The sequence below is a fragment of the Saccopteryx bilineata genome, chromosome 1 (genome assembly GCF_036850765.1).
Source record: "Saccopteryx bilineata isolate mSacBil1 chromosome 1, mSacBil1_pri_phased_curated, whole genome shotgun sequence".
NCBI classification, from domain to species: Eukaryota; Metazoa; Chordata; class Mammalia; order Chiroptera; family Emballonuridae; genus Saccopteryx; species Saccopteryx bilineata.
The window spans coordinates 63,089,541-63,110,137 of record NC_089490.1 but is presented as its reverse complement, the minus strand read 5'-3'; the positions used below and the strand labels follow the sequence as shown (position 1 = coordinate 63,110,137).

Genomic DNA, 20,597 nt, shown 5'->3' with positions numbered 1-20,597 from the left:
ATTTTTTTATTGAAAAATATCTCTCAGAACTCTTAGTGATAAAGATTATGAATCCCCAAGAGTAGCATAGAATGTACTGCATTGCCTGTCACATGTATTTGACCACCTAACCCTTTGCTTGGACAGCCATTATTATGTCCCAGATGAACAGCCCAAGGAGCACAGGCTTGGCAAACTTTGTCCCTAGCTCTTACATTTGTCTTCTCATACTTCCTCTGCCTCTGAGTATTGCCTTTCTGCTCTGTGTTCCCGGCTGTACCGTGAGAGTGGTCTTCCTAACATCCAGGCGTGAGGGGTCTTCTGCATTACTGAAGCACCCATTGCTCCTCATTCCAGGAGAATGGAGTCTGTATTCCTTTAAGGCCTAATTCCTGACCCCATTCAGCTCTCCTGGTTCCCTGGTTCTGTCTCTGCAGATATTTACCTGGTCCTAGCAACCTGAACGTCTTTGTCTTATCCTGTTTCTTCCCTCTAAGGTGCCAGTGCTTCTTGTTGAAATCTTTTTAATTTCTAAAGTTACTTGACTCCTCTTCATCCATCAGGGCCCTGGCAGTCTCAGTAGAGCCATATTCTCCAAGTGCTGCTTTGAACTCATGACCAGCAGCTGCAGAGCAAGTCCCTGGGATGTGAGTGGCCTCCCCATCCTGTCCTCCTCACACATCACGCTGGGAGAGTGGGTTGAGAGAGGCCAGCAGCTCCAGGACATCAGCTCAGTGCTTTGGACCAACATGGCTGTCCCTTCAGTAGCGGAGTTCAGGTATTCCCTCCCCCTGGGTGGACTGTCAAACTCCTTTTGTTTCTCCAGAGCATTTGGCAGGGACCTAGTCAGAACTTGTTTTTGTTGTGGCTAGTTCTGGTGGGTGAACAGGGGTGTTTTCTGGCTGGCTCAGCAGGTTTTTCAGCCCATGGTACTCTGAGCTGGCCAGCTTCTCTGTCAGTTTGAAGTATATTGTGATCAAGAAAGTGATGTTTAGAAAAGATATTATGATGCTTAGAAAAGATAACATGAGAATAGAAATTTACCTCTCAGTATTGGCAGTGCAGTCTGCCATGTCACAGTGTGAGAAAGGAATGCTGTTTGATTTTAGTGCAAGCCTTTACATGCTTTCTTGTCCCCAGACGCACGGATTCGCAGCTCCAGGGTCTGGTGCTGTGCCGGCACCTGGCAGGCCTGGTGGAGCTGCTCCCCGAGACCCGACGGCAGGAGTACATGCAGAACTGTGAGCAGCTGCTGCATGGGGACAACCAGGCCTTCCAGCATGTTGGCCAGACTCTTGGGGACATGGCCGGGCAGGAGGTGCTGCCCAAAGAGCTGCTGTGCCTCTTGCTCACCTCCCTACGCCACTTGTTTGGGGAAGGAGGGGAGGGCAAGCGGGACCTCCCGGAGCCAGCTCAACGTGGGAGCCTCTGGGTGAGCCTCGGCCTGCTGCAGATTCAGACATGGCTTCCCCAGGCACGCTTTGACCCTGCGGTGAAGAGGGTGTACAAGCTCAAGTACGCCAAGGAGGAGGTATGGAGACGAGAGTTCGGAGCATGAGCTCCATCCCTGACTGGCTGGGTGTGCTAGTATATTAATCCTTTTACTCCCTTTTGGGAGCATGTGGCATCAAAGGGATGATTTTGCATAAGTTGTCCTGAGACTTCCCAGGAGTAGGTTCTAAAGACTGCGTTTTCCTCTCTGAGAGTTCCTTGGAGTGGGCCCAGGCACCGGGAGGGGCCCTTCCTCGGGTTCGGCTGTGTCTGCTAGGCGGCAGTGGGCAGAGGGCACGGCGGCACGCTTGCGGCACTGCCAGGGCAGTACCAGTAGCCATTCTCCTCCCTGGACATTTGGACGTTTGGATTTGGATAAGGTTTTTAGACAGAGTATAGTATTTCTGGGGCATTGAACTTTTGCTGTTCATTATTTAAAAGTCAAGAATCAAGTAGATTCAGATCATGTGGAGACCCTTGCCATTTGGACCACACCCGGGAACTGTCTACATGTCTACATCAATATAGTGATATACTAGGTGCTGTATTTTAAAGAAGGAAAGTTGTATTAATTGAGGTGAAGGCTAAGCTGCTCTAGCAGTCTCTCAAAACTTCAGTATCATAAATAAGATAGTTTCTTTCACCTGAACACTCTGAGGTGAGTGGCCCAGGTTAATGGAGCAGAGGCCTGTCCTTGGGTCATTCAGGAGCCCAGGTCTTTCTGTCCAGGTGCTCTGCTGTCCAGGGCATGGTCCTCTTGGGCATTGTCCTAGCTGGGCACAGCAGACGAGCTTTCCCTTTCCATTAGTTACACCGGCTGCAGTGCGAGTGGAAGACCCAAAACCTCTCATCCCAGCTACAGACTGGAAGAGACCTGGGAGATGAAGGCATTATCAATTATTCTCATCCTCACATCAGGTAACAGCAGAGTGCTTATTTGTGTTGGAGATCATAGTCCCTCCTTTTTATTTACTTATTTTTATTTTTATTTTTTTTTGTATTTTTCTGAGATTGGAAACGGGGAGGCAGTCAGACTGACTCCCACATGTGCCCGACTGGGATCCACCCGGCACGCCCACCAGGGGGCGATTCTCTGCCCATCTGGGACGTCGCTCCGTTACAACCAGAGCCATTCTAGCACCTGAGGCAGAGGCCACAGAGCCATCCTCAGTGCCTGGGCCATCTTTGCTCCAGTGGAGCCTTGGCTGTGGGAGGGGAAGAGAGAGACAGAGAGGAAGGAGAGGAGGAGGGGTGAAGAAGCAGATGGATGCTTCTCCTGTGTGCCCTGGCAGGGAATCGAACCCGGGACTTCCATATGCCGAGCCAACGCTCTACCACTGAGCCAACCGGCCAGGGCCAAGTCCCTCCTTTTTAAAGAGATATTTTGAAGCTGATCTTTGTAATGTAATTATAGTGTTAGCAGAGGGTGGTACACATTTCTGAACTACATTAGCAATTAGATCCCAAAGTCATGGTTACAGTCAGGAATGTATACTCTGTGAAAGGAGGGGGTGGATTTACATGGAGCCGAGAGGGTGAAAGCAGAATGTTTCTTCTCAGCATGGAAGCAGTTGGGTGTGATGATGTGCCTTGTGTGGCCTGCTGCCTTAGGAAATACTGTGTAGTGTTTGAGTTCCAGTTCTGTCTCTGCCCTTTGACTTTAGACTTTGAGTAGACCACTTAATTATTTTAAGCTTCATTGTCCATATCTGTAAAATAAGGATAATTGTAACTACTTCAGTGAGTTGTGATGAGATTTTGAGATACACATTTGATTTGCTTGACATGTGTGGCACATGGTAACTGCTGTCTCTGTATTATACATTTTCATTAAAACTGTTAATATTATCATGTTATTCCTTAGTAGCTGAAATGTCTTCACTCTCTTTTCCTGAGGGCTAAGTCTAGATTTCTTGTTCTTTTTGTGTTAATTTACCTTTAGGTTGCTTCACCAAAGAATTGATCAGCTGGAGAATTTAATAGGCAGCCTGTTGAAGAAGCAGGCCTGCAGACCGCAGCTGCCTGCATATGAGTCCCTGATGCAGGAGATCCAGCTCTACGTCACCAGCATCGCCAAGGCCCCTTCTGTTCAGGATCTGCTCGCGCGGCTCCTGCAGGCCTTCCACGTGGACGGGCCTCGGTCTGCCCAGGTGGCCCAGAACCTCCTGAAGGAGGAGGCCTCCTGGCAGCAGTCGCACCACAAGTTCAGGAAGCGGCTGGCTGAGGAGTATGGCCTGTATCCAGACTTGGTCGCCCCATTGCAGGCATCCATCTTGCAGCTGCAGCATGGCATGAGGCTGGTGGCATCCGAGGTCCACTCCTCACTCCACAGCGGCGTGGTCTGTGCAGACAGGCTGGATGTCCTGGCCGCGTCCCTGTTGGCTTTCCCATCAGTGAGCCCCACCTTCCCCACCTACTATGCTCATGCGGATACTTTGTGCTCAGTGAAGTCAGAGGAAGTTCTGCATGGCCTTGGGAAATTGATCCTCAAGCACTCAGGAGGAAAGCACCTGGAAGGCAAGGGCCAGAGGCCGGGCCCCTCCCGAGAGCAGCTGCTGATGAACGCCCTTCTTTACCTGCGCTCCCATGTGCTGTGCAAGGGGGAGCTGGACCAGAGGGCCCTGCAGCTCTTCAGACATGTGTGCCAGGTAGGCCTCCTCCTGAGGGGAGCTGGGAGCATAGGCAGGACACCTGCAGGATGTTAGTGGTGCCCAGTGTGCAGAGAGACAGTGCAGTTCCTGAGGGGACATCTTTCTTTTATTTCCTGTTTAGCTGTCAGGTTTAGGAGCCTTTGTACCTCAGGTTTTCAGAGACTAAAAAAACTAGTGATATTAGCCTTTTATCTGTGTTATGCATTGCAAATAGTTTGTTGATTTTTGCCATATAATTCTATGAACTTGTATTAATATGAAGAAAATAGCTTCTGTTTTTTTTCACCTTACCAACAGACGTAACTTGTTCTCATTTTAGACAATTAAAAGAACATATATATTATATTAGGACCTGGCTGGTGGCTCAGTGAATAGAGCATCAGCTGGGCATATGGGCGTCCTGGGTTCGATTCCCGTCAGGTCACACACAGAAGTGCCCATCTGCCTCTCTCCCTCTTTTCTTTTCCTTCTCTCTTCCTTCCCTCCCTGCAGCCAGTGGCTTGATTGGTTCAAGCATCAAAGCACTGAGGATAGCTCAGTTAGTCCAAGTGCGTCAGCCTCAGGCAGTAAAAATAGCTCAGTACTCGAGCATTGGCCCAAGACAGGGTTGCCAGGTGGATCCTGGTTGGGGTGATTATAGGAGTCTGCCTCACTATCTCCCCTCCTCTCACCTAAAAGGAAAAGAAAAAAATAAAGAATATAAACAAAAATTAGAATTTACCAAACTCTTAACATACTGGTATATCCCATTTTTGGCTTGCTTATTTTATATATACCTATAAATGTATGCGTTGACATTCTATATTTATTTTAAGTCATTTATCCTTTTGGTTTATATATATATTTTTAAGTACTAGAACCCTTATAAAAATGAAAATCTTAACATGGTGACCCAGTGAGTAACTGATAAAATAGCTGCTCTGGTTGAGAACAGTTCTGTTCCCTCCGTGGTCCCTAAGTTGGTTCTTATTAAAGTCACTTGAGTTCTGTAAACCAATAATAAAGTCCATTCTGTTTTATTACTTGCTTTAAAAAAAAACCTAACAGCATTTGGTAATTACTCTCCCCGTAATTATGGTACTTTTTACTTGCTTTGTATTTAGCAGCTGCCTAGTTTTCTATTGTATGGTCATTTTCTATTGTACCTTATGATACAAGTTATTTAAATAATTTCCTATCATCGAAGATTTATGTCTGCACTCTTTCTATTTTGGGGGAGAAAAACCCAATACCACTACCATAAAAATAGTCTTATAACCAAGTCTTTGGGTACAAATTCTAGAAAGCAGGATTTCTGGGACAAAGATTAACTTATGATTAGGCTTTTAATACAAATTATCTTACTGCATGGTGGATTCACATTTCCTCAGTCCTCATCAGTTCTCTGTGGTTTCTTTAATTTACACTTTTTGCCAATTGAAGGATTTAAAATCTTAGGGATAGTAGGAGATTGAAGAAGTATCTGGTAAGGCATAGCCCAGTTTTGTCTGATTGGTGCCTCCCAGTCTCCCTGAACCCATAGGCCAGCTCCTTGGGGTGCCAGCCGGGTTCAGCCTGAATCACACCCCACACTGCCCACCCTGAGCCTGAGTGCAGAGCACCATTAACTCCTGACGGGTTCCCATAGCTTTACTGTAATGCTATACAGCCAGGGGGGTTTAAGAAGCTTGAGTTGCTGCAGATTCCATTTGAAAGGAAAGCTCTTTTGTTCTCTATTACATGGAGGTTAGTTTCTTAGGTGTTGGCATTTACTTGTTTTTGAATTGTGGCATTTTTGTTCTCACGAGAAATTAAGAGATGGTAAGTCTTGTGCTTTTTCATTGTAAGTGACTACAAAAGCAAATAAGCTTCCTTGTGATGTGTGGCTTTTCAGGAAATCATCAATGAATGGGATGAACAGGAACACATGGCCCAAGAGAAGGCTGAGCAGGAGAGCAGCCTGTACAGACGCAGGAGCAGGAACTCCAGGACAGCCCTGAGCGAGGAGGAGGAGGAAGAGCGGGAGTTCAGAAAGCAGTTTCCACAGCACAAGAAGGTCAGGGTTTATTTTGCAGTGAATTCCCTTGATACCATACATGCGTGTGATGCACACGCACACATGTCCCTCCAACGGTGTTATAATCTTACTACTGTATCTTAATGTACAAAATCGCTACCCTGTTTTCTTGATTGTCCACTCTGTCTTTCCCCCTTCTTTTGCCTGACCAGAACTGGATTTGGATTTTTAGAAGTTCAGTTGCTCTAATGTTATTTACAGGACTTTGCAGATATTTTGGTAGAACCAGCCCTGGAGAAGGGAATTTCCGATGGGCAAGAATCACAGGCAGCTGCAGACCCCGCCCTCCTGGCCCCAAGCTCCATGCAGGCTGTGGTGCAGATCCATCAGCAGCTGTGCCTCTACTTTGCTCGGTCCCTCTGGTACCAACAGACTCCGCCACCGCACGAGGCAAAGCATTTCCTCAGCCTGTTTCTGTCCTGCTACCAGACGGGGGCATCTCTTGTGACACACTTCTACCCCCTGATGGGTACGGCAGTTTACTTTTGTTACACTCAAAATAACTAGATGACATTGCTACTTCTGGAATTATGAAAACCATTACCTCCTTGTTTTTCTTAGAGATTTTTTTATTGATGGAATTTTCTTAGTTTAAAGAACTTAAGCTGATTCAAACTCTTAAAATTCTGCAATAAAGATGCCTTTTTATCATTTGGATACTTTGGGGTGAAGGGAGTAAGAAAATGAGGGTGTGGACCTAGTTTAAATAGTCTTGTTCTTCAGCATTATTTCCAGTTTGCCTGTAAGAGCTGCAGTACTTTTCAGGGAAATCATGTGTTCCTGGGCACAACCTGGGAGCTCGGAAATTAACCTCAGAATGTGGTTTGATGGAGTTTTCTCCATGACCTCCTGAGTTGTTCCATGCAAGTAGGAAGAAGGCTTTAAATTTCAGTTCTTCCTACCAAGAACAGCTACATGGATTGGGAATTTGAATCCATCAGACCCGACTCTGTCCCCTTTTGATTGCAGCAAAGCCATATCTGAGTGACCTAGAAACTGCAGGTTTTTGTGACTGCTGCAGTATTAGGGTCCCAGTCCTCTAGGCTTCTTTTGCTTTGGGGCAGATAGCATTGAAATAATTGGCTTCGTTAGTTCTAATAGTTCATTATTTTTGAGCATATTTCTAACATCCTTTGAACTTACTGATAGGTAAAAGTATGAGTCCGCTGACTTGACTATGATGTTAACTTCACAGGAGTTGAGCTGAATGACCAACTCTTGGGGAGCCAGCTTTTGGCCTGCACCCTCTCTCATAACACTCTGTTTGGGGAGGCGACCTCAGACCTGGTAGTGAAGCCTGATGGGCCCTATGACTTCTACCATCATCCCAACGTCCCAGAAGCACAGCATTGTCAACCTGTGCTTCAGGATTTCACAGAGGCTGTCAATCAGCTGCTGCAAGATTGGCCAGAGCATCCGGCACTTGTGCAGGTAGGGCAGGCTGAGGATGTGGCCTCTTGCCATCCCTGGGGCAACCCTCTAGGAAGGCCTTCCTTCACTGCCCTGTGTGGCTTTGGATGATTGACATTAACATAGAGACACCCTTTTTCTTTCCTCCCTGCAGCTTCTGGTTGTGATGGACAGAATTCGTACTTTCCCACTTTCCAGCCCCATCTCGAAGTTCCTGAATGGTCTGGAGATCCTTTTGGCAAAAGCACAGGTACGATGATTCCCCTCATTTTAGTTCATAGTCAGTTGAAAAAAGGTTATCTTGTGGCACCTTGATTGTTAGAGGAACAAAAACTTATGTCTGGGTTGGAGAAGGATAAACCTTTGTTTTTTCTGGCATTGGGTCAGATCATTGCAAGAGAAGCCATTACCTCAGTGGGGCATATGAGAAACCTACCCGCCTCACCTGTTCTCACCAATGGGATGCAGTCCATGGGTGCTGGGGGCCTGGCCCGGGCTTTGAGGTGGGCCTTCAGACTGGCTGAGTGTCTGCAGGCACTGTCCCCCTCAGTCCTCTCACAGTCTCTGCAGTGGCTGGTGCTTCCCTGATTATCAGATCCGGGCCCTGAGCTGTGGAGGGCCCCTGTGAGTAACGACAGGCATTCAGGCCCAGGTCACCAAATCCTGTACTCTTTGCCTGTCTCTAAACTTGGCTCTGCTGGTGCTCTGTCAAGTGACCAGAAAGAACTGGAAGCTGGATGGATACATAGGATGTAAATTCATTAATGCTCTTGGTAAATCAGCATCCAAATTGTTTAAGGGCCAGTGGTCATCACACAAGTCTAGGATATTCTTGAGGAAAGAAGGGGTTAAGGGATTGAATAATGGCCATAGTAAGTTTTATCTTTGTTTCTTTATCTTCAGGACTGGGAGGAGAATGCATGTCGAGCTCTGTCTCTACGGAAACACCTGGATTTGGTCAGTGAGATGATCATTCGTTGGCGTAAGCTGGAACTGAAGTAAGTGATGCGTTTGTCACTCCCCTCCTTCTCCTGACCTTATGTTGCAGGGACATGAGTCTTCTGATAGTTTCTTCTGTTTCTTCATTGTTTATCCAGTACAGCTAGAGAACAGTTAGAGAATGTGCTTTTCAGTCACTAATTACAGAGGTACAAGCTGGACATTCAGATGACCTTAGCAGAGACCAGATAACAGCACCATCCTGAGGCAACAAGCTGGGAAGCTTCCCATCTCCATGTAGCTTCTGTGATTTCAGACAGAGATTTCAGATGGATTTCCTTAACTGTTTCCTTGGCCTCCTCTGTCACGTTTTAGCTGCTGGTCTGTGAGTCTGGATAATACCATGAAGCGCCACACTGAGAAGTCCACTAAGCACTGGTTTTCCATCTATCAGATGCTCGAGAAGCACATGCAGGAACAAACAGAAGAGCAGGAAGGTAACGCCCGTCGGTAAATCCCTGCTGTGCAGCGGTTCCCAGCTGACCTGGGAGTGCTGCAGCATGTGCCCCTCCCGCCACTGCTGTCCCAGAGGGGGCGTCATCTGACTCATGTATTCCTGAGAGGTCAGCCAAGAAAGCCATGCAGTTCTCTTAATAACAGAAGTCAGAGAGGTTGAAGGGACTTGTCTCAAGTAGAGAGAGAGAGGTAGTCATAAAATAAGGTTTCTTTACTCTCCCCATGAGATAAGTCAAAGTGAACATTACCTTCTTGGTAGGTAGCAGTTAACATGCTTCAGTTAAAAGTGTTCCATTTCATACTTACAATTAAGCACCTCATAATTCAGTTTCATAATTGGCTGAGTGTACTTAACATACACCCTGAGTGCAACTGTTATGTTTTTTGTTTTTGTTTTTGTTTTTTTATTAAGTGAGAGGTGTGGAGGCAGACAGACAGGCTCCCACATATGCCCCGACTGGGATTCACCCGGCACGCCCCCTACCTCACGGTACTCTGCCCATCTGGGGTTCCTGCTCCATTGCTTGGCAACCGAGCTATTTTAACACCTGAGGTGAGGCCTTGGAGCCATCTCAGCGCATGGGGCTAGCTTGCTCTAATCGATTCATGGCTGCAGGAGGGAGAGAGAGAGAAAGAGAAGTGATGGGGGAGGGGGAGAGAAACTGGAGCTGAAACAGGCGCTTCTCCTGTATGCCCTGACTGAAAATCAAACACAGGACTTCCACACACTAGGCCGACACTCTATCCCTGAGCCAACCAGCCAAGACCACAACTGTTGTTTCTAAATCAGCTTAGAATTTAGCCGTGATCCTGGCTTCAGAGCTTTGCTTTATTGTGACCGCTTCTTGACTGCTGTCCCTCAGGGTATCCCTTAGTGGATTGTATGCATGCTATGAACAGGGAGTGAAGGTTGCAGACACATCTGTGTTTTCCTCTTTGAATCTATTGAAGATGATAAACAGATGACCCTGATGTTGTTGGTTGGCACGTTACAAGCATTTATTGAAGGATCCTCACTGGGAGAATTCCATGTGCGACTTCAGATGTTACTGGTTTTCCATTGTCATGTCTTGTTGATGCCACAAGTTGAAGGAAAAGGTAAAGAGATACATATATATTTTACTTAACATATTTTTTTCTTTACTTTTGTACTGTACTATTAAGATGGCTTAGACTGAATTCTCCACACGAGAGGTATCTTGTTGCATGCACACCAGGTTTTAAACAAGACACTTTTAGTCGTCTTTTACTTGGATGGGATTCACTTTATATGTAGCGATAAACATTCAAAGTGAAGTACAGACTGGTTACCACTGATGCTCTGAATGCTGAACTCTGGCAGCAGGGGCACTGCCACGGGCAGGTCTCAGGTGCGATGGCGTGCTGAGGCAGCGTGTCTAGACACTGTGTATATCCTTCTAAGTTCTGTTAATCCAGGCCCATATTAGGTCCTTTGATCTGTGAGCCCACACTGCTCACAGAACTCCAACTGTCAATTACTGCTCCTGACCACAGCAGCTTGGATAACACTCACTATGAAATGAGTATAGTTTGTGAATAAGCAGTCAAGGTGAGCCTCTAAATATGCCACCTTTTACAGCAGGCTCAGTTTCTGCTGACTTTACAATAAGATTTGGAAACAGGGTTTGAAATTGAGTTTAACAGAATGTCTGAGGATGCCACCTTCATCTTTAAGAACAAAAATGCAACCAAAAAGTTCACTACCAGCTGAAATGAGAGTGTAGGGTAGTGATGGCAGCTGTACCTCTGAGAAGTGCTAAGTTCGACAGCTTCCCTGATGCGCCTGGGGAATGTGCCGTCATCTCATGGCTAAGGTGTGGGGAGGAAGGAGCATCTCTGAAATGTGAAGCCCACAGCTGGAGCCAGTAGCACCTGTAGCAAGTGTGGTGTTTTTGTTTCCTTTTCGTTTCTTTCAGATTCACTTTGCAGTGTTCTGTGGAATTTGTACCAGTATTACAAGCAATTCTTTGACCATGTCCAGGCCAAAATTGTGGAACTTCGTTCCCCCCTAGAAAAAGAACTTAAAGTAAGATGAACAGCTGTCATGATCACTCTTGGGAGAACAAGATGAGCACATTCTTTTCATTTAGTTCTGTTCCTTTATCTGTTTAACAATGAGGCAGGGGCTCTGGGGAGCGGAGGCGAGCGTCTCAGCTGCCGAGTAGGGTGGCAGGGGTCACACTCCGTGGCCCTGGCTCCATTGGCGACTTGGCTCAGCATGTGAGGAGTTAGTGCAGTGGCCCCTTCAGAGGCTCCTCAGGAGGCTTGCCCCAGTGTCTGCTGGTGCCTGCTCCCTGGTCCTGTCCAGGCTGCTCTTCCCCTCAGAGGAACAGCCATCGTTTGCTGTAGAGGTGTCACAGGGAGGCCGACCCTCTCATTGATACTTTCAGTGGTGGTGGAACCAGCCCTGGTATGAAGCAAAATATACATATCAGGTGACCTGTTGATTGTAGCAGCAATCTTTTTTCATTCCTTTGAGACAAACATCACTTCCTTTTTTAGACTTGTTTTACTTGTTCACAGACACACAGTCTTGTGTTTGGGATGGAGTGGGCTCTGGTTTTTTTTTTTTCTTTCTGAAGCTGGAAACAGGGAGAGACAGTCAGACAGACTCCCGCATGCGCCCGACCGGGATCCACCCGGCACGCCCACCAGGGGCGACTCTCTGCCCACCAGAGGGCGATGCTCTGCCCATCCTGGGCGTCGCCATGTTGCGACCAGAGCCACTCTAGCGCCTGAGGCAGAGGCCACAGAGCCATCCCCAGCGCCCGGGCTATCTTTGCTCCAGTGGAGCCTTGGCTGTGGGAGGGGAAGAGAGAGACAGAGAGGAAGGCGCGGCGGAGGGGTGGAGAAGCAAATGGGCGCTTCTCCTGTGTGCCCTGGCCGGGAATCGAACCCGGGTCCTCCGCACACTAGGCCGATGCTCTACCACTGAGCCAACCGGCCAGGGCGGCTCTGGTTTTTGACAAACAGATGATCTACAAAGAAACAGTGACACCAGGATTATAAAGCCATTCCTTGAATTTCATGTATCTTACAGGAATTTGTTAAGATATCCAAGTGGAATGATGTCAGCTTCTGGTCCATAAAACAATCTGTGGAAAAGACACACAGGTAATTCATCTTTTAAAACTGGGGGGTGACCAAAGCTCCAAAGTTTTGAATGGTAGGCAGCAAGACTGCATTGTGACAGTGGCCTCCTGACATGGATCTGCCTTGAGCTCATTGTAAAACCAGGATTGTTTTGGTGTGGCTTTTTAACACCGTCCCCTGCCACCCAGCCAGTCTGTCTGCAGGCTGGATTGGGGTGCCTGGAGGCGGAGCAGACTGGCTGTGGGAGGGATGGGGTCTCGGCCACCCACCAGCTCTTTCACCTGGAGTGCAGGGAGCCCACCGTTCTCGGTTAGTTTTTCTCCTGGAAAAGGGCGATGACAATTCCTGTCATACTGGTCTTTTAAGAATGTAAGGTGATAATAAGTATCTAAGGAACTCATTTTATATAAAGGTATAAATTGTGTGTGTGCACATTATGATGTTATTTTTACTTTTCCTCACTTTCATTTTTTTCCCACTTCTGTTATTACCTGGGGCCAGGACCCTTTTTAAATTCATGAAGAAATTTGAAGCTGTTCTGAGTGAACCCTGCCGATCATCCCTGGTGGAGAGTGACAAGGAGGAACAGCCCGACTTTTTGCCGCAGCCGACAGAAGCAGCCACGAGCGAGGTGTCCCCCATACAGAATTTGAACAAGGCTCTGAGGGAGACCCTGTTAGCTTGGCCAGCAGCTGCACAGGTATTAGCTTGTGGGGTAGTGTTTGCTTATTCTTGGGTCAGTCAGATGGGGTCTATGCTTTCTGTATAAGGAGTGATCTCAGAACTAGTCAAGGAAATGCCTTTAAAATCTTGCTTTTTGGACATATACAGCATTTGGATGTCTGCCTGACCTTACTGCAGAATAAGACATAAAACCTGGATCCTGGTGCTAAAATTTTAATGTTAGCCTATGATAGTGGTCGGCAGACCGTGGCTTGCGAGCCACATGCGGCTCTTTGTGGCCCCTTGAGTGTGGCTCAAAGGCCAGCTTAGGAGTATCTTAATTAAGTTAATAACAATGTACCTACCTATATAGTTTAAATTTAAAAACTTTGGCTCTCAAAAGAAATTTCAATTGTACTGCTGATATTTGGCTCTGTTGACTGAGTTTGCTGACCACTGGTGTATGGGAAGTAAGTGTTGTGCTTACCTGTGAATATTTTATTTACCTGTGATGAGAAATGTGAAGCATCAGTGTAGGAATATGCCATAGAAACTGCCTTTGGGCAGTAACAGTGAAGCTTCACAGGGAGTGAATGTGCAGTGTTATGCTAGTTTAGAGTGGTTGCTGATGACCATGGTATAAATACGCTCATCACGGCCAGTTTCAAGCACCAATAGTTAAGAGCTGGTGTGTAAAATTCTTGAAAATTTAATAGTCCTGGGGATTTTGAGTGACTAGATCTGTTACAGGATGCGTGTTCCAGCTTTGTATTCTTGGGTATAGGGAGACCAGGGATTTCAGGGGGCACACCTCAGGAGAGCAATCCCTTTGGCCTTCTTACTGTACTTCCCACCCTGGTTTCATAGTTAGCAGTGGAGCTCCTCAAGCTAGTTTTAATATTTTAGTACAGAAAGCATTGTAGGAATTGGGCATATAGCAATGATACGGCTGTGCAGATACGATGGCTGCCAAGTTTACTTTTTTTTATTTATCAGCTCACTATTTCTGTCATGCTAATCACAACCCTTGACTTGCTATTGATGACAGCACAAGAATTTCAGAGATTCTTTGGGGGAAAAAATATGGATAAGAGCTTAACTGAAGGTGAGGGGTGGGGAGAGACTGCAGTAGTGGGGTCCCGGGCAGATCCGCTCGGCCCCCTGTGCAGCACGGCACGGACCGCGCTCGTTCTACTGCGCAGAGACCAGGACTGGGCTCTCCTGTGGCTGCCTCAGAGGCATGGCCAGAGGTGGGGCGGGGCCTCTACCATTGTGATCTCATGGAATAGCATTACAGTTTTCTAAATAGCCACAGCATATGCCTGGTTTGATTTTGGTGCTGCTGCATTTTTTCCTGGGAGACTTGAGAGCTAGCGAGAAGAGAATTTAGGCGTATGTGGAAGGGTGCAGCACTTACCTTCAGTCCCGGCAGGTCAGGGCTGTTCCTGTTGTCCTTGGCAGGAGGACTCACTGTGTTCCTTTCCATAGGCCGCAGTTCCGGAACCGTGTCAGGGCGCTCCTCTCCCCCTGGAGGGCGAGCTCCTCTCCCGCTTGCCGAAGCTCATGAAGCGGATGAGGAAGCTGTGCCTGAGGCTCATGCGGGAAAGCCGCCTCCCTCACCTCGTGGACAGCCTCGATCAGTTCACCGGTGGGTGCCAGCAGGCAGGGGGGTGCTCTCCCGGTTTCCCCAGTGGCCCAGGAGGGCTGGGGATTTGTCATCTATGTCCTTCTGTGACGTCTTGGAGAGCATTGAGCAATTAATTGAATGAACAAGTGGGCTAAAAAACAGCAGACCCCAGACATAGGAACCCCCTGAAATTACACAAACTTTCATCTTAATTTTTTCCATGTCCTCCTCTCATGTAAACTCGTGCTATGTTCTGCATTTCCTACAGCAGCCTTGTCTCTATCAGTCCCTGCTGGTCAGGGGCGTGGGTAAAGGGGCACAGAAACATATCCTCGAGTCCCAAAGCTGTCCTCTACTCTCAAAATGTTGTCTCTGGAGTTAAAGGGAAAAGAGTGAGCCTCAGTCCTCTTGCTTTCCTCACTGCAGAGGTGTAGCAGTTTCATCTCCCTGACCGCTTTTGCTCCAGGGAGAGGAGAGCCCGGATCTGCTCTGTAGTATCACAGCAATGGCTGGGGTGGGGTGGGGCACCCAAAGCTTAATAGATAGTGTGGACTCCTGGAACACCCCTTCCCGCAGTGTGTATGGTGTCAGTGAGGCTGGTCCAGTCTCAGGGAGCTCTTTATTTTGATAACTTGTAGAATAATAGCCTAATAGCCATTGCTCAAGGTGACCTTCTGCCTGAGCCTGGGGAAGGAATACAGGCCCCAGGTGCATGTTCTGGAAGGGGCACCCGCTCTGCGTGGTGCTGGGCATTGTCGCCCCTGGTTCCCCTGCGATGCCACTAGGATGCATCTTGCTCTCATCTGGAAGACTAGACTGCTTGTACTAGTCTGCTAAGGCTGCCCTTAACAGTACCCTTTTTTTTTTAATTTTATTATTATTATTTTTTTTTGTATTTTTCTGAAGCTGGAAACGGGGAGAGACAGTCAGACAGACTCCCGCATGCGCCCGACCGGGATCCACCCGGCACGCCCACCAGGGGGCGATGCTCTGCCCCTCCGGGGCGTCGCTCTGCCGTGACCACAGCCACTCTAGCGCCTGGGGCAGAGGCCAAGAAACCATCCCCAGTGCCCGGGCCATCTTTGCTCCAATGGAGCCTTGGCTGTGGGAGGGGAAGAGAGAGACAGAGAGGAAGGAGGGAAGGGGGTGGAGAAGCAAATGGGCACTTCTCCTGTGTGCCCTGGCCGGGAATCGAACCTGGGTCCCCCACACGCCAGGCCGACGCTCTACCACTGAGCCAACCGGCCAGGGCCTAACTACTTTCATTTGAGTTGTTCGTTGTCAAAGGACATGAAATCTTGTGTGTTTTTCTTTTTCTTATTCAGGATATAAAAATAAGTGATACCTGGGCCTCATTTTCTAAAATGTCCTTCGTCTTGGGTAATTTTAACACATGAATCAACCTTAGGGATTTCCATATTTTCCCTGTTTTCCCTTCAGGTGACGTCGTTTCCTGTGTGAGTGAGCTGCAGAGCTTGAAGGTGGAGCCCTCAGCAGAGAAGGAGAAGCAGCGGTCCGAAGCCAAGCACATTCTCATGCAGAAGCAGCGAGCGTTGGCAGACCTGTTTAAGCACCTTGCAAGAACCGGTTAGGTTCTCCCTTGAAACCCAGCTTTTGGGAGAAAAACAATATGGGTGATTTGGTGGATCTTTCTAGAAACAGTTTAGATAGTGGGAAATAGAAGGTGGCAGGTGAGGTTTTCTAGTGCCATTCTAAGGGTTCTAGTCAACACATGAGGTCCTGTGATTTCCAGATATTTTACCAGTTTTGTAATGAGGTTTCTCAGAAGTCATGTTTATTATTTTTGTCACCATATGTTGAGCAGCACCCACCCCTCCAGCCTGGCTTAGAGAGCGGAGCTTCTCAAACTTTGGTGCCGTCCGCATCGCTCAGAGGGCCTGTTAAAGTGTGGGAGTGGGTTCTGTGGTAGGTGTGAGGAAGGGCCTGAGCGTCTGTTTTCTGACCCCTGCTCGGTGTGGCTCTTCTGAGGACTTGACTTTGAGTAGCAGTGGCCGTGGGAGGCAGGGCAGTGTGTGGCATAGCCTTTCTCTCCAAGCTTCTTCTTTACTTAAACACATGCTGTTTATTCTCTTAGGTTTGTCATATCGCAAAGGTCTTGCCTGGGCTCGTTCAAAAAACCCTCAAGAGATGCTTCATCTTCGCCCATTGGATCTCCGTAGTGCACTGTCTATAGTCAGCAGCTCTCAGGAGGCTGATTCTAGGTTTGTGTGTTAATTATAAATGGAGCGGTAATGTAAGCCTCCACGCAATACCTCTCTCCTAGCGTTGCTCTAAGGGTAACATTTAGAAAAGTGCTTGGCTCAGGATCTAGCTTGTGAGCATTTCACAAGATTTATTTTCTTCTCTTTTTTTTATTATTATTTGAGACAGATAAGGACAGACAGACAGAAAGGGAGAGATGAGAAGCATCAGTTCTTCGTTGTAGCACCTAAGTTGTTCATTGACTGCTTTCTCATATGTCCCTTGACAGGGGGCGGAGGAGGGGGCTCCAGCAGACTGAGTGACCCTTTGCTCAAGCCAGCAACCTTGGGCTCAAGCTGGTGAGCCTTGCTCAAACCAGATGAGCCTGTGCTCAAGCCAGCAACCTTTGGACTTCAAGCCAGCGACCATGGGGTCATGCCTGTGATCCCGCACTCAAGCCAGTGACCTCGGGGTTTCAAACCTGGGTTCTCTGCATCCCAGTCTGACGCTCTATCCACTGCGCCACCGCCTGCCTGGTCAGGCTTTTCTGTCCTTTTCCTCTCTTTCCTCCTCATATTTGCCGTCCCCTCCCCCCCCCCTTTTTTTTGTCCTTTGAGTTTCCTGAGGTCTTCTTACTCCATTTGAATGTACAGGTGAAAATCTGGGAGAGAATAGTCCAGCTTTAGCTCTTTCACATGTATAATCTCTTGTAAGTTGAAATATGTTCTTGAATTTGAAATCATAGAAGGTTTGAGACAGCTGCTTCTGTTACTGCAGCTTCTCGGTTCTTTAAATTCAAATCCAACACAGCATTGTAAAAAGGACAGATTTTACATAAACATTCTGGATTTTCAGTTTCAGGAAATTTGGCCAGGAGAGCTTGCTTTCCCATGTGGCCAAAAGTTGACCACAGTGCCCTCCTTTTGACAGGACACATGCTGTCTAGGTCACTGCAGTCCAGAACAGTCCCCATTCTCCCACGTCGAGGTCAGCTGTCACTGCCATGTGTGGTTTTGTGCTTGGCTATCCTTAGTCATTTATCTGCTTGGCCCTTGTACACGTCAGAATTTATGACCCCTCGCTGCCACTGCCAAGATAGAAAGTTTTCGTTAAGGAAACCATGTGGTCACCATAATTCATTTCCCTGTTCTGCTGTCAGAGCTAAGTATACAGTACATCCTCTGCATAAGGACTGATGTGTGCCTCACAGAAATAAATCTCTTCAAGCTCCTAGTTTTTGGTTGTGGCCAGATATACCACTCTCTGAATCTTTAGGCTCTTGGGTGGAAGATAGTGGTTTTAATTAAGTAAATCATGTTTTATTTCAGGCTGCTTGCAGAAATCGCATCTTCATGGGACGGGTGCCAGAAGTACTTTTATCGCTCTCTTGCACGGCACTCCAGACTTGGCGCTGCCCTCACAGCTCCTGCCAAGGTGAGAGAGACAGAGAGAGAGAGAGAGAACCTCGGGGTTACAGGGGCCGGGGGCAGGGGGCTCCAGCTCTGTCCCTCCCCGCACAGCATTCTTGGTCCTCATCAAGTAATAACAGCCCAATACTGGGAGTGACTGAGCCTTTTACAGACCATCATTAAACTTACAATTCAAATCAATTTAATTTTGTGCTTAATCAGAGAGCATTTTATAATAAATTCTGTTACATTTGCTAGTAAGGTCAAATGCATAAGACTAATTAGGAAAGGTAAACTTCAAATTGAGAATGCCATCTTCAGATTTTTTTCCCTTTTTGAATTGAGAAAGACTACTAACACCCCATTTTGGTGTTAAAACTAGCTTCTTTTCATGGAATATCAGTGATCTGTGGGAGTGTAATATGAGAAGCAGTGCTCAAAAGATCAACATGGCACCCTCCTCCAGAGTGCAGTATATGCAGAGCTTATCCAGCACTCTCCCCTGGGGGGACAGTATTGGACGATGTAGCTTTCTGGTGGCGTCTGTGTGGGGGGTGTTTGCCAGCAATACCTTCGGCACACTTTCCTTCTCCCCCTGCCAGGAGATGGGCGTGGGCACCATCGAGCGGTGTAAGGGGTTCTCGGCACACTTGATGAAGATCCTTATCCGGCAGCGGCGCTCCCTGACCACGCTGACTGAGCAGTGGATCCTCCTCAGGTACCAGCGGACTAGTTGGGTTGGTGGTCTGAATGAAGAAGAATTAGCTGGGTCACCCCAGAGCTGCTGCATGTGCTGTTCTTGGTTGTGAAATAAAATCGGAGGCCCCAAAAGACAGGTGGGGTTTCTCATGACTTTTGGTGACATGCCTCTGCCCCCTGTGTCTGGCCACACCTCTTAGGAGAAAGGGGCCTGGGAGGTGAGTTCAAGACAGAGTGAGTGGCCCTGGCCGGTTGGCTCAGTGGTGGAGCGTCGGCCTGGCATGCGGGAGTCCCGGGTTCGATTCCCGGCCAGGGCACACAGGAGAGGCGCCCATCTGCTTCTCCACCTCTCCCCCTCTCCTTCCTCTCTGTGTCTCTCTTCCCCTCCCGCAGCCAAGGCTCCATTGGAGCAAAAGATGGCCCGGGCGCTGGGGATGGCTCCTTGGCCTCTGCCCCAGGCGCTAGAGTGGCTCTGGTCGCGACAGAGCGACGCCCCGGATGGGCAGAGCATCGCCCCCTGGTGGGCATGCGGGTGGATCCTGGTCGGGCGCATGCAGGAGTCTGTCTGACTGCCTCCCTGTTTCCAGCTTCAGAAAAATACAAAAAAAAAAAAAAAAAAAAAAAGAGTGAGTGCTGCCATGGCACTCACTGGGGTGCCATGAATAACACCGGGGGCTGGGGCGTGGGCGTGTGGTCGACAGTCCACGCAGCCTGAGAGACAGGGGTGTGATACGGTGTTGGGGTGTTCCGGTCTCTGGGCATGGATCAAATTTGGGTCTGCACAAGTTTTTTAGGCATTTTGGACCACAAAGTATCAGTTTGCTCAGCCATACCTGGGCACTCCTCCACGGAAATAGGTATTTATAATAAAAGATGAGAACAGTTGGGAAGCCTGTCATCATTTGTTGAATGTTGAGAGGTAGTGTTTCCAGACTAATGACTTCAGTTTCCACTATTTTCTGCTCTACTCATAAGGGTTTACCTAGCAAAGTATATTACATTTACTGGCTTAAAATATATATATTGAAGTCACTGCATTGATGTGAGTGAGAGGGCTATTGGGGCAGGGGATAGCAATGAGGTTTGATAGTTTTTAAAGACTGATGTGTTTAAGTGCTTTAGAAGACATTTTAATACACTTCTTACCTATTGGAGGGATCATCTCTTTGATTATGTGAAAAAGCCTGTACTTGGATCAGAAATGAACGTATTTACTGTTAAAGCAACGTGGGGACACAGTTTCGGGTGCCATGTGTCTTCCCCTGGCTTTCTCTGCACAGGAACCTCCTCAGCTGTGTGCAGGAGATCCACAGCAAGCTGATGGGACCCCTGCTCTACCCTGTGGCCTTCCCCCCTCAGGACGGTGTGCAGCAGTGGACGGAGAGGCTGCAGCACCTGGCCCTGCAGACTCAGGTCCTGCTCGAGCAGCTCTCCTGGCTCCTCCAGTGCTGCCCCCGGGCAGGGTCACTGTCGAGCCAAGGTGATGCCCAGGCACAGGGTCAGCCGTCTGCCCTCTACCCAGAAACACCAGGGCTCAACACAGGACAGCCTTCTAGAGCAGTGCTGGACCATATCCTATCAGATCTGAGCTACCCATCCCCGGTACCTGGAAATCAGCTGCCCTCTGGTTGCCTCATGCGGAAACAGGACCAGCTATGGCAGCAGTCAACCTCGAGATTAACAGAGATGCTGAAAACCATTAAAACAGTGAAAGCTGACGTTGACAGAATTAGGCAGCAGTCTTGTGAGACTCTCTTTCATTCTTGGTGAGTGTGCCTACTATGCCTCTACTCTTCCTCTGTGTGCTTGGGTACCTACCTGTTCAGAGTTTAGTGATGGGG

The 20,597-nt window shown here is 48.1% G+C and overlaps 1 protein-coding gene and 1 non-coding gene across 5 annotated transcripts in view; one reads left to right on the top strand and one right to left on the bottom strand.

The window, feature by feature from the left end:
- Window positions 1-20,597, top strand: part of MDN1 (midasin AAA ATPase 1) — a 176,220-nt gene that overhangs the window by 113,748 nt on the left and 41,875 nt on the right. For all 4 annotated transcript variants that reach the window (XM_066254274.1, XM_066254272.1, XM_066254273.1 and 1 more), the window contains 20 exons: window positions 543-757; window positions 1,120-1,510; window positions 2,279-2,388; window positions 3,413-4,118; window positions 5,995-6,156; window positions 6,379-6,646; window positions 7,373-7,608; window positions 7,742-7,837; window positions 8,491-8,585; window positions 8,902-9,023; window positions 9,994-10,140; window positions 10,980-11,089; window positions 12,104-12,177; window positions 12,658-12,856; window positions 14,308-14,467; window positions 15,887-16,033; window positions 16,542-16,668; window positions 17,977-18,082; window positions 18,660-18,775; window positions 20,037-20,522. In XM_066254274.1, coding sequence (XP_066110371.1) covers window positions 543-757; window positions 1,120-1,510; window positions 2,279-2,388; window positions 3,413-4,118; window positions 5,995-6,156; window positions 6,379-6,646; window positions 7,373-7,608; window positions 7,742-7,837; window positions 8,491-8,585; window positions 8,902-9,023; window positions 9,994-10,140; window positions 10,980-11,089; window positions 12,104-12,177; window positions 12,658-12,856; window positions 14,308-14,467; window positions 15,887-16,033; window positions 16,542-16,668; window positions 17,977-18,082; window positions 18,660-18,775; window positions 20,037-20,522 — 4,073 coding nt within the window. The remainder of the gene's footprint in view (window positions 1-542; window positions 758-1,119; window positions 1,511-2,278; window positions 2,389-3,412; window positions 4,119-5,994; window positions 6,157-6,378; window positions 6,647-7,372; window positions 7,609-7,741; window positions 7,838-8,490; window positions 8,586-8,901; window positions 9,024-9,993; window positions 10,141-10,979; window positions 11,090-12,103; window positions 12,178-12,657; window positions 12,857-14,307; window positions 14,468-15,886; window positions 16,034-16,541; window positions 16,669-17,976; window positions 18,083-18,659; window positions 18,776-20,036; window positions 20,523-20,597) is intronic.
- On the bottom strand, window positions 11,939-12,014 carry TRNAT-AGU (transfer RNA threonine (anticodon AGU)). Its single transcript has one exon. It is a non-coding gene; the product is annotated as a tRNA-Thr (tRNA).